The 13,869-nt window shown below is 45.1% G+C and overlaps 1 protein-coding gene across 2 annotated transcripts in view; it reads left to right on the top strand.

The window, feature by feature from the left end:
* Window positions 1–501: 501 nt before the first annotated feature.
* TMEM181 (transmembrane protein 181) overlaps window positions 502–13,869 on the top strand; it is a 43,404-nt gene continuing 30,036 nt past the window's right edge. Inside the window, exon 1 of one of the 2 annotated variants that reach the window (XM_018559974.1) lies at window positions 502–942. In XM_018559974.1, the coding sequence (XP_018415476.1) occupies window positions 812–942 (131 nt within the window). In that variant the 5' untranslated portion in view covers window positions 502–811. Of the gene's footprint in view, window positions 943–5,332; window positions 5,458–13,869 lie in introns of those variants that run through there. The other variant, XM_018559976.1, reaches the window with a different exon arrangement.

The raw sequence follows: 13,869 nt of genomic DNA, 5'->3' as shown, positions 1-13,869 counted from the left end.
TGCCGCGCACGCCGGAGTGAGAGCAATAATTCTAGGGCCATTCTAATTCAACTACCACCATTTTATTCTATAGGGTCTTGGCATTCAGAAAATATATAATGTTGGGGGGTTTTACGTCATTTTCAGGCCTAAAATGTGGAATATAACATGGGTGCAAAAAATGAAAAAAGGGCCTCAGTCATGAAGGGGTTAAAGGTTTCATTCATATCCCCCTTTTTCCTCAAGTGCATATTAAGTTGCTTCAGTCTCTTCCGACATGTTTTAGCCCTTATGCCTTTTACTATTTTTGTTTCTCGTCTTTGGACTTTTTTTATCCTATCAATATCTTGACATTAAATCCAAAATTAAAGAAATTTGAATTATACAAATAAAACAAAGACATCTGGACATGATGAGGTTAAATAAATACACAAGTCTTGAGGGGGTTTTATCATCAGTGCCTAACCTTTTAGCTACAGTATCCATCTCTGCTGTCATCTGTTACATGATGTAATTCCTATGGAAACCTGCATAGATGGCAGCACTATCTCTATGATGTATCCTGTGGGTGGTCTCCTTGCAAACAGCACTACACTCCCCCTTAGCAGCATCACTTGCTTCTGCATAGAGACGAGGCAGCTGGCTTGCTTTAATTTTATAAGGCGTTCGGGAGGAGGAAACCAAAAGCAAAAAGGAAAAGGATTAGATGACAAAGAAGTTCGAGGACAATGCACCGAAAGCAAATCAATGGAAATTGTAGGCAGCCCTTCTCCCTACAGTGATTCCTGGTTCTTCTACTTCACCTGATGTATGGCTGGTGAAATATAGCAGGATGGATCCAGATTATGCAGCATTCGAAAGTGCCCTATGTAATGAATTTAAAGACTTCTGTAAAAAGGTCAGTGATGCATACAAGGAACTGAAAGAAGATTTGACACCGTACAAAGATGATCGCTACTACAGGTACTGTAATATGGCTCCTGCTAACATTCACCTGTCACTGCTGTCTCTTTAGGGTATTACTGCAATAAACTGCTATCACCAATGTTAAGGTTGCACTGATTGTTAAAAAATATAGGTTCCATAATATCGATAGGAGCGGTATATCAAACTAAATAAACATATCTTGTGAAGTGTGGCATAGACTGACCTCTTCACTCCTGTAATAATGCCTCTGAGCCTTACTGTAGTCTGTGTCTATCAATCTGTTGTTATACTGAACTGCCTACAGGTTGCCTCTTAGCATGGTACCTTTCAGCAACCTTATATTTAGCATGGATTAAAAGCAATATACTGTACTATAAGAAAGAATGGGGATTTCCACAGCCTGCAAAGTCAGTCTGTTCACCAGCTCTGTTTGAAACCCCAGAAACAAAACCGTAGACAAAAATAATATAAACACAAAACAGTACCTCCCACTGTCCTCCAGTCCTCAATTCCTACAATCCAGATGGCTGGGGTAGTTTATATTTATCCATAGTTTGTATGTGCTGCTATACTGTTATACATGTGTCAAGATATAGCTTTAACCAGACAAAACGAACATTCCTAGTAAAAGATGAAAGTATACAGAGTTAATAAATAAGGCAAACATCCGGGCCAGGGGTTCACAAACTTTCTAAAGAAAGGGCCAGGTAACTATCCTTAAAACGTAAAGGAGGCTAGACTGTGGTCAGTGGGAGTAAACAATGCCCCAGGCTTGGTGGTCTGTGGGAGTAAAGAATGCCACAGAGTTGGTGGTAAGTGGCAGCAAAAGTATGATCTACCACTTGAGGTTGGTGGGAGAATGAATAATGGCCTATTATTGGTGTTGATGGAAGGAAGTGTGTCAAATTTGTGGTGTCAGTAAGAAGAATTATGCCCCATCATTGGTATTAGTGGAAGGAATTGTGCCCCATTTTTGATGTCAGTGGAAGCAATTGTGCCCCATTGTTGATGTCCATGGAAGGAATTGTGCCCCATTGTTGATGTCCATGGAAGGAATTGTGCCCCATTGTTGGTGCAGTGGGAAGAATTGTGCCCCATCATTGGTGTCAGTGGGAGAATTGTGCCCCATCATTGAGATCAGTGGAAGGAATAGTGCCCCATTGTTGGTGTTAGCAGAAGGAATTGTGCCCCATTATTGGTGCAGTGGGAAGAATAGTGCCCCATCATTGGTGTCAGTTGGAGAATTGTGCCCCATCATTGAGATCAGTGGAAGGAATAGTGCCCCATTGTTGGTGTTAGCGGAAAGAATAGTGCACCATCATAGGTTTCAGTGGGTGGAATTGTGCCTCATCATTGGTGTTGGGAGGAAAACTTTACTTTTGTTTAAAGTAAAGTAACTCTGTTGCCTTCCTGAAAAAAAGTCCAAATGAAAACATTCTGTAATAGAAGACTGTTTACACTCCTGCCAACTGATCCCCCAAACTTTGCTCTTTTGCAAGCACTATGTCACTACTGTGTCCAGTTGGCGGGTTGAACCACTTGCATCTAACAAACCTGGGAATTTTAGAAATGAAGACTCTGAGGCTGTAGCTCTGCAGGACTTCTTTTTTTTTCTCCCTGTAATTAGGCAACACAGCTTGGTCAATGACTCATCCCCAGCGTGCAAATTGGACAATAAAGAAACATCACCAAATGAATGAGGTCATCACTCCGTCAGCAATATCCCAGCTTAGAATCTTGTGATGCAGTACTGCCTGGCTCACCATGCTACTCTTCCCTTTCCCAGTGTGCAGGGGAAAGCTCATACAGAGACAGTCAGGTACTTAAAAGAGCAATATGGGGTAACCTTTTTATCCTATAGTTCTCTTTAGGGTCACAGGAGGACATATTCTAACATCCTTCCGTGACCCAAAGCTCAGTATATAGCGAGCTATTGTCCACTATATACTGAGAGCGCTGCAGCGGGGAGGTATCCCGACTATACGGTCGAGATCCACCCAGCTGGCTGATTGACAGCGGGCTCTGCCTATCTAGAGGCAGAGCCATCTGTGCCCACCCCCGTCTGTTCCCCCAGTCAGCAGAGGGGGGAATCCTGACAGTCACCACTCTCTGCAGGGAGATAATCGGAAAGTGAGCAAGCGACGGTATGTGTTCGCTCACTTCCTGATCTATAGAGCCGACCTGTGACAGTTTTCATTGTCACACATCGGCTCTAACTATGAGGATGAGTGGAAATGACTGACCTCATAGTTCTCCTTTAAACCTTCCGTTGCTATGGTTTCAAACCAATACTATTGCAGTTATCTGGCCCATTAAAATGGGACTTATTAATTGGCATACCTGGGAAATGTTAGTGCTCAGTAAGCCTGAGACTGGATGTGGCCCAGAGTGAGGGACTTGTAGAAGCATGCGTATCATGCCGTGGCAAAACATTGGGATAATAGTAACATAGTGTGATAGTGACAAGACTGCAGGGGATTAAATAATGTACAACAAACACACAATCACACAGCTCCCAATTGTTTCTCATTTGGAGGGGATGTCCCTTTTTTTTTAGAACCACATTGTTCTGTCCCTCTTTCCTCTTGAGCTGTCCCTCTTTTTGATCTGCTGTAGAGGCCTCTATACAAATGTACTATTTGATTACCGAAAGTGTTATACAACACTCAACCTTTCATCCAACCTCTAACTTATTGAATGTATTATTTTGAAAAGTCAATATAAAGGAAAAGTGAGTTTCGAGCATTCTAAATCCAAAAAACAAAAATGTAATATATTGCAGCTTTCCTGTCCTTAGATGGGGTGGCTGCATTAGGTTTCTTTTTTTTAACTTATTTTCCTTCTTTATTTTCAAGTTTTGATTATTTATTTGTTTTTAAAAGCTGGCTATTCACTGTGCTATTTTTTTCATTCAACCCGTAGGCAGAATGAAGAAAATAAAATAGATTCCTCCATTAACGCCTACTAACGGTGATAAAGGAATCTTACGCTGTCTTCACTGTATTCTGTACACTGTATATTGACAGCGGCCGCCGGCTTTCCTCCCTGCAATGCCGCACTCAGCCTCCTGACAGGTCTCTTCACCCTGCACTGCCCTGCTTGGTCACCTGACAGGTCTCTTCACCCTTCACTGCCCTGCTTGGTCACCTGACAGGTCTCTTCGCCCTGCTTGGTCACCTGACAGGTCTCTTCACCCTGCACTGCCCTGCTTGGTCACCTGACAGGTCTCTTTACCCTTCACTGCCCTGCTTGGTCACCTGACAGGTCTCTTCACCCTGCACTGCCCTGCTTGGTCACCTGACAGGTCTCTTCACCCTGCACTGCCCTGCTTGGTCACCTGACAGGTCTCTTCACCCTGCACTGCCCTGCTTTACCACCTGGCAGGTCTCTTCACCCTGCACTGCCCTGCTTGGCCACCTGACAGGTCTCTTCTCCCTGTACTGCTCCGCTTGGCCCCCTGAGAGCTTCTCTCCTCCCTGCTGGGTGCCAGCAGCTGGATCGGCTGTGTCCCCTCCGATCCACGCTGCCTCTGCTGACACATTTAATTTTCCTTACCTTGTGAAGGAAGTTACACACACCTAAGCCTTCGTCCCCTCCCCTCCATGTCCTTCTCTGTTGCCATTTCTGAGTGTGGGGGACCAATATAATTGCTGAGCAGTCCCCTACCACCCACATGGCATCAATAGAAGGTGCCCATGTCTTACAGGCAGTGAGGCGGACACCCATAGAAGGACCCCACAGGAAGTAAACAAAGGTAGACCCAGGACCTGAGTGTCACATGACCGCAGCTTTAGATAAGTTTAAAGGGCATTTAGAGAGTTTGGGTTTTTCTTTTTTTTTAACTCCAGGGCAAAGGGGGTTGGTATTATTCTGGTGGTGGGCTTTAAATAGTGACCCTTTTATATTTGCCTGGAATTCCACTTTCGGGTCAGGCTGAGGTCACACATTTGCCCTGTAGTAATGCATTTTGCATATATATTTTGAATCCCTCTGCATAGCACCCTGACGCACCGTGCTGACTGACATGTATTGCGGCACACCACAACCATTACCGTCTCATGCACTTTTTTTGGTGGATTAGACAGCCCGTTCAAATGAATAAGCTTCCTTAGTGTGCGTGCGCAACAGTGTGACAAGCCCCAATGACAGCGCATTAAGCTACTGTTCTATAACGTGTACGTCTACTAACGACATGCAGTTCAGTTTATTCGTACGCATTTTTTTAAACACATGAACAGCATTAAGCCTTACGTTGGAAACCTCAGCCTACCCTTTCTGTGGGCGCGATATTTACCATTTCAGTAGCGGCTAGGTATTTTTTGCCTGCCAGTATTAAACATGGCGACCTTGTGTCCGGAAGTAGCCTCAGACCGCCCCGCCCTTTTCCTTTCCCTGGAGCGTGTAAAAAATTCTGGATAAGGGGGCGGGCCGTGACGTATGCGGAAGAAGGCGTTTCCCAAACAAGTGTGGAAGCGGCTGGGTTCTTCTGTGAGTTGGCAGGCAAAGGAAGGCGGACGGGCGATCGGGAGTGGATTAGGGCGCCATGGAGCCGTAAGTGTTGGAGGAGTGGGGTGCTGGGCTCTTCCTTCCTTTTCTTCTACCCAGTCTGTTATGGAAACGGTTACAGATCCTGTTCTGCAGTGATTGAAGGGAGTGTTATTTGTCACATGCTGCTGGATATAAACACCTATTCTGACAGTTCTGGGTTACATATAATAAGAATGATGCACCCCCCTTGTTTTGGGGAGCATTCTTCTGCAGCGCTTGCCTCCCATTCTATGTTTGCCAATCATATTTGGCTAAAGTTAAAGCCCAGCTCTGGGCAAACCAAAGAACTTCCCTTGCATTGGGGCTGCCCTTTAACTTACCTGATCCCTACTCCCCTGGCGGTCAGTGCTCTCGTCTGCTGCCCCTCATCTCCGGCTGCTCACCGTCCCTCTGCATCCTCACGTCTATGAAACCTACATTAGACATAATGACGTCAGGGGTTGTAGACTGCCAGAGGAAAGGGGAGAAGATGCTGCGGACACTGGTTTAGGAGCCAGGAGGGAGGGGGGATCAGGTACGTATAACAGATTTTTGTCCTGTCCACTATATATAATCGAGCCCCTTGTAGTGCAGGGGCAGCCCCAATGCAAGGGCAGTTTTTTTCCATTTGTCCATAGCTGAGAGGTATGTGTAAAATGTTTGTGTGTGCTGGTAAAAGATATCATTATGTGTTTTATATTTATGTGTATGCACTAGCATTTAAAAGCTTGGCGTCGCTAAAAACAATGAAGCTGACCTCCAGGCAAATCGCTAAATACAGCATTGAAGTACAGGTATGGAAGCTGTTTTACCTGCCAAAGGATTTGTATTACTCTATCCAGTTCTGAGTTTTATACAGCCCTGCCACACAGCACGGGTCTTGTCTTTCCCCCCTGCCGGTGACCTGACAGTGAAAGGAGAAGAAGCAGACTCTTGATCTCCTCTCTCTGTCACTCTGTTTTCTCCTCCTATCAGCATGCCTCTTATACTGCAGCACAACTGATTTGCTCCTTGTGCAGCTTCTCCCCCTCCCAGTTTGAATTCTGCTGATTTGACACCGAGTAGGTACCCAATAATCAGATTGTACGTTTACATACGGTTTGGAATAGATGATTGTCCCTGGATGCATCTATCCAGCGTCCAGGGACAGTCGACTATCCCAAACCGCATGTAATCCTTCCATGTAGGATTACATGCGGCTGCTGCTGAGAAATGCAGCCGCTGTCACCCTGTCATTAACTTCAATGAGCACAGCAGCCACATCTGATCAGGAACACCTGGCATTCCTGCCGCAGGAATTCGTAGGATCTTGCCACAGGACTGCCAGATCACCACATGTGAATGCAGCTGATTGCATGACTCCTATGAGTTCCTCCGTGAGACTCATGCAGTCTGCTGCAGCCCGGAGGTGCTGTACAATACGACACCTGCCACTGCCCGCAGCTGTTCAACAACTGTTTGCATGTAATCGCACATGCTATTACCTGCGGACAATCACACCTGGGTGCAAACAGTCTGCGTCCTTGTGTTGTCGCACGCATGTAATCGCAGAATGTCAGGTTACTTTCAAATGGCCTGAAAAAAACAGCTGTGGAAGGTTGGCAGCTTTGGCATTGGATTATGCAGGACCTCCGTATGAACCTCAGATCGTATGAGTGTCACGGAGAAGTTCATGGCACCCCAACTTTTCCCTTGAGATTGTTAACACAACTATCCAGCCCTCCCCCCATGCCAAGGTCCTAGGTGTCATCCTTGACTCGGACCTCACCTTTCGTCCCCACATCCAATCACTATCCAAATCCTGCCGCCTTCACCTTCGTAACATCTCCAAAATACGCCCCTTCCACACCAAACAAACCGCAACATTACTCATCCACTCCCTTGTCATCGCTCGTCTTGACTATTGCAACTCCCTCCTCATTGGCCTACCTCTACACAGGCTATCCCCCCTTCAGTCTATCATGAATGCAGCTGCTAGACTCATCCACCTAACCAACCGCTCAGTGTCTGCAACCCCCCTCTGTCAATCCCTGCACTGGCTTCCTATAGTCCAAAGGATAAAATTCAAAATATTAACAACTGCGTACAAAGCCATCCACAACTCTGGCCCCGGATATATCTCCAACCTGGTCTCAAAGTATTACCCTAACCGTCCCCTCCGCTCTTCACAAGACCTCCTGCTTTCCAGCTCTGTCATCAACTCCTCCCATGCTCGCCTCCAGGACTTCAATAGAGTGTCTCCCATTCTATGGAACTCTCTACCCCAACCTGTCCGTCTATCTCCCACTCTGGCTGCCTTTAGGCGATCCCTTAAGACTCATCTTCAGGGAAGCCTATCCCACCTCACCCTAACCACTGAACAATCACTTTCTCAAACAATCATCCCCGCGCAGCTACCTCCTCATGTATCACTTGCCCCTCCCTTTTAGATTGTAAGCCCTCACGGGCAGGACCCTCCTTACCATCTTGTCTTAAATTGTATTGTGATTGTAATGTCTTCCTTATATTGTAAAGCGCTGTGCAAACTATTGGCGCTATATACATCCTGTATTATAATAATAATAATAATGACACTCATGTGATTCGGCCTCATTCACAAGTGTGAGTACCAAAAATGTGTTTTGTCACCTTTTGTGGAGGAACGTGTATTTCGTCACTTGGCTTGTTGACCCCTTAATACAAGCCCTAAAAGAACTGAGGCGCATTGCTGGGCGCTGGCCTTTTCTTTTTTGTGAGCTGTAATGAATATATGAATGTATTTGTCTGTGGTTTGTAAGGGTGTCTGAACTGTCATTGAAGATTGCTGGAGGCTCCCCCTGAAGGGAGTTCTGGTGACAGTACAGCCCAGGGATTGGCAGTCTTGGCACTCCAACTCTGGTGAGATTAAAAATCCCATCATGCCTCTGAGAGTCTTGACTGTGGCTGTCTTGCAATGCCTCATGGGATTTGTAATCCCAAAACAGCTGGAGTGCAAAAATTGCCTACCCCTGGTATAGGCAAAATCTTATATTTTACTGTTGGATAGAGCAGCGAAGGGATAAAACCCATCTTTGTTTACATTTTTCTGTCTATATTCCATTGGGGAGATTTTGTTTTACTTTTTCACAGAAATGCAACAGGAAGATCCCCTCTTGGATAGCTGTAATTTGAACGAGTGTCTGCATTGGAAAGTCACCTGCTTTTGACAGTTTAAGATCCCCACAGCATGACGCTGCCACCAGTGGCGTCACAAGGGGGGTTTGGCCCGCTCCCGGGTGACACCATTGCAGGGGTGACACAAAAATTACTGACAGCCATTTTGGTGTCACCCCCTCTAAAAGGTCGGACCCCTGGTTGCCACCGCCCACCACCATGCTTCACTGTGGGGATGGTGTTCTCGGGATGATGAGAGGTCTTGGGTTTGTGCCAGGCATAGCGTTTCCTTAAAGGCTAAAGAGCACAATTTTAGTCTCGTCTGACCAGAGTACCTTCTTGCATATGTTTGGGGAGTCTTCCACATGCCTTTTGGCGAAATGTGTTTCTGTAAGCAATGGCTTTTTTTTCTGACCACTCTTCCATAAAGGCCAGCTCTGTGGAGTGTACAGCTTAAAGTGGTCCTATGGACAGATACTCAAATCTCCACGGTGGAGCTTTGTAGCTCCCTCAGGGTTATCTTTGGTCTCTGTTGCCTCTATGATTAATGCCCTCCTTGTGAGGTCCATGAGTTTTGGCAGGCGGCCTTCTATTGGCAGGTTTGTTGTGCTGCCATATTCTTTCCATTTTTTAATAATGGATTATTCTGTGGGATGATTAAACTTTCGTGTAGTTTTCTTATTACCCATTACCCAACACTGATCTTTACTTCACAACTTTATCCCTGACCAGTTTGGGCAGCTCCTTGGTCTTCATGGTGCCGCTCGCTTGGAGGTACCCCTTGCTTATTGTTGTTGCAGACTCTGGGGCCTTTCAGATCTGCTCGTCGCAGACGAGTGGATTTTCGAGCCCTGTATATATATGTATGTATATGTATGTGTATATAGTATATGAGATCATGTGACACTTGCATTGCACACAGGTGGTCTTTTTATTTAACTAAATATGTGACTTCTGAAGGTAATTGGTTGTACCAGATCCTGTGTGAGGGCTTCATAGCAAAGGGGGGTGAATATATATGCACGCACCACTTTTCTGGGTTACGTTTTTTTTATTTATGAACAGCGAAGCAAAGGTGACAAAATGAACACACAATTCAAATAATGCATAAAAATTAATCAACTGCATAGCATATATACAAAACAATTTGGATCCATGAAAAGGTATACAAAAGGATAACCACATTAAATCCGTAGGATACATACAAAATTTCAAGAAAGAAAGACAAGGTGTGCCGCTGTAATCACAGCGCCACCTGTCTCAGCGGTCACTAACTGCAGCTTCTGTGACAGCTTCTGTCATAGAAGCTGTCACAGAAGCTACACTCTCGAGTGCTCCATAATGGTCCGCTGCGTCCTATGGTCCGGTGCGTCTTATAGACCGCAAAATACGGTAACAATCGTACACTCGGGAAGGAGCTTAAACTGCAGGGTGACAGTGCCATCGGTCCTCAACAATTAGGTTCACCATGTATCCTAATAATCGGCTAACTAATCGATTTTGAAAATAATCGTTAGCTGCAGCTCTACCATGTAGCCCCATTCCCTCATCCGAGTAGGGGAAAGAGTGCCTGTAAAACCAAGTTTTATTCGATCTGGACAGGAATAGATAATCTCTTCCATTCGGTGGATCTCCTCAACTTTACGCAACCACAGTGCAATGGACGGCGGAGATGTTTGTCTCCAGCAAACCGGGATACATACCTTTTACAGCAGTCAAAAGATGTGTAAGAATCGATTTCCAATATGATTGCACAGAAAAAGTGTTGTGATGCAGCAAATAGAAGGCTGGAGCATCTGGCAGAGCGAAATCTCCTTCACCCGTCCCAGAACGTGTTCAGTTTGGGACAGGGCTAGAAGATGTGAAGAAGAGATGAAGAGTACCGCTATCCGCTTGACAACTCCAACATCGGTCAGATGTCGTAGAATCAAAACGATAAGCCTTAACTGGCATCAGATACCATCGTGTAAGGATTTTGCAACCTGGAACACACCGTGGTTTTGAAAGGTAAATTAAACATTTTCTGCATCTCTTCAGAGTAAAAGAGCATTCCAACTCGCGTTCCCAAGAAGTAAGGACAAAAATCATCAGCCGGACTGATTAGTAAGCGGTAAATCAAAGAGAGAGCATGGGTAATCGTTCCTGATTCAGAACCTCTCGAGCAGAGTAAGAGGTCTGATAAAATCCAGGGGCCGCGGAAGAGTTCCTAAAAAAGTGAAGTAATTGTCGGGCAGCTCAGAGTTGCAGTTGATAAGGTCCTGCTGGATCAGTCAAGAGAGATAGAGAAGGCCAATTGGTCCCTTCAAGAAAGTGTGTTACGTGGAGTTTTTTTCTAGGTTCGTAAAAAGGAAAATGCCCTATCGGATGCACCAGACGCAAAATCCGGATTGTCCAAAAAAGGGCACAGTGGAGATGGGGCTGGAGCTATCAAAGGACTGTAGGACACGACTACAAACCATCAGGGTAGGGCCAATACATGGATGGAGTTTCAAGGATGCCAGTAGTAAAATACTGTCCAGGCAAAAAGGGAGCCCCCTTTTATTTTTAACCAGCTATTTCTACTAGGTGCCATCTAGTTGCAATTGGGGGGGGTGGACACGACGGTTAATGAAACAGCATAAAACATGTTCAAATACCTGTTTGCTTGAGATTTTCTTTTTCTTTTTTGGCTATGACAACCAGGATTTGTCCAGCTTGCTATAGGGGCTTGTTCACACCATGTCCGGACCAAAAAAAAGCATCCCACGTCATCCCTACGGTATTTCTGGACTCTGTTCACACCAGCGCAGTCCTTTCCGGACCAGACAAAAAAAAAATACTGTTGGTCTCATTTTCTCTGGTCTGGAATGCACTGGAACGCATGCAAATGCACTGAACTGCACCTGAAAGCCCATTTTAAGCTTAAAAAAAAAAACCTGCTCCCAAACGCCGCAAAATCGCCGCAAAATGCAATGCACCACGTACCAGATCTGGCCTGGAAAATTGTGTGAACCTGGCCTCAGGGATAACAATGTTAAGCCTAACAGCTCTCTGTAGTATTCCATTCACTGAATATTATGTGTGGCCCTTTGGTGATGTCAGGGGCTGCACCTGTGGCTCCCTATACCAAGAAAGCTGACAACTGCTCCTCTTTACTATTCCCACCGTTCTCACAATTTTGGGGGTTTTAACTGTATTTTCATTTCCCCAACTTTTGCAGGTGATGATTTTGAATCTACCAAAGTGACTGTATCTGAAGGTGGACAACAAAGTGAGGGCGCTCCACCATGATTTAAATACTAGGGATACACCAATACCTCGAGTTCTCGCCGCTACCAATTACCGATTTTTTTTTATTTTTTTTTTTGTGTGTCATGTTATAGTTTTTTCTAATTTTAGGACAGTGGTGGAGCGCCAGGGCCCGGCCGCAGCTGCAGCCGCTGCAACCCTGGTAGTTCTGCCACTGACTCCAAGCTGTAGAGGGACTACAACTCTCAGCAATATATTATACAGCAATGCAGAATACCACCAGCTATGGATGTCTACAAATCCCACCAATACATTATACAGTGATGCAGAATAATACCATCAGCTATAGAGGACTACACATTTCAGCAATATATTTTACAGAAATGCAGAATACCATCAACTATAGAGGACTGCAAATCTCAACAATACATCATACAGCAATGCAGAATGGCACTGGCTATAGAGCACTACAAATCCCAGAAATGCATTATACAGCAATGCAAAATATGTTGCTACATACTCTGTACTGCTCCAGGGTGCCGGCCTAATGTCTCCAGTAAAGGTTGGAGGGTTTTGGGAGGGAGCGATGTGCAGGCGGCGGAAGCGCTGTAAATAGGCACCACATGGTTCCCAAGAAGGCTGCTGCGAGGTCCCCGGTAAGCACGGGACCTAAGGCAGCTGCTTCAGTTTGACAATTTTTAAAGCGCCGGTATCGGTTTTTGGTATCGGGGCAATTTCCTGAGTACGAATAATATCTGTGCATCCCTCTTAAATACTCTCTGGTACATACTTCAGATCAGCCCACAGAACTCATACTGTGCATACACAGCCTTTTCGTCATAGGCCATAGTGGAGCAGCTGTCTACTTGCAATTGAAAAATGTATAGAATAAAAAGATTGTCAGTGTATTGGCAGTAATGATCCGTTTAATGCTACCTCGTTGAATAAGGTATTAGCTGCTAATTATCTTCTATAATCTTTTATGTAAGGTGCCTCTGCATGATCCCAGACATGTAGTCGATACTATGGTAACCATGCTTGCCTGGCTAATGCTCTCAATATAGAATTGGCTGCTTGTGAGTGACTGTGAAGACCATGGGGATTGGGGTTACAGTGTGTGTGTGTGTGTGTGTGTGTGTGTGTGTGTGTATTTAGTACTGTGCAAACGTTTTAGGCAGGTGTAAAAAAAATGCTGTAAATTAACACACGAGAATTACAAACCAAATCAATATTTGGTGTGACCATCCTTTGTCTTCAGAACATTATCAATTCTTCTAGGTACACTTGCACACAGTTTTTGAAGGAACTCGGCAGGTCGGTTGTTCCAAACATCTTGGAGAACTAACCACAGATCTCATGTGGATGAAGGCTGCTTCAAATCCTTCTGTCTCTTCATGTAATCCCAGACAGACTCAATGATGTTGAGATCAAGGCTCTGGGGGGCCAACCCATCGCTTCCAGGACTTCTTGTTCTTTACGCTGAAGAAATTTCTTAATAACATTAGCAGTATGTTTGGGGTCGTTGTCCTGCTGCAGAATAGATTTGGGGCCAATCACACGCCTCTCTGATAGTATGGCATGATGGATAAGTATCTGCTTCTATTTCCCAGCATTGAGGATATCATTGATCGTTACCAAATTTCCAACTCCATTGGCCGAAATGTAGCCCCAGACTTGCAAGGAACCTCCACCATGCTTCACTGTTGCTGTAGACACTCATTATTGTATCGCTCTCCAGCCCTTTAGTGAGCAAACGACCTCCTGCTACAGCCAGATATTTCACATTTTGACTCATCAGTCCAGGGCCCCTGCTGACATTTTCTGCACTCCAGTTCCTATGTTTTCGTGCATAGTTGTCGCTTAGCCTTGTTTCCACGTCAGAGGTATGGCTTTTTGTACAATATATTTAGGGACCAGTAAGCATAAACGTACTTTAAGTATCACAGATCGTGCATTCTAAACCAACATTGTTCTAGAATGACCATGGTGTGACTTTGAGGTTAGACGTAGAGCAAATGCCTAGTTAACAGGAAGAGCAACAAAAGAGAGAATGGAGGAAATGAAGGAAACTGGAAG

This window comes from Nanorana parkeri, unplaced genomic scaffold, assembly GCF_000935625.1.
Source record: "Nanorana parkeri isolate BGI_ZX_2015 unplaced genomic scaffold, ASM93562v1 scaffold424, whole genome shotgun sequence".
Taxonomy (NCBI): domain Eukaryota; kingdom Metazoa; phylum Chordata; class Amphibia; order Anura; family Dicroglossidae; genus Nanorana; species Nanorana parkeri.
Note: the sequence above shows the minus strand (reverse complement) of the source record. Positions and strands in the feature narration are given on the sequence as shown.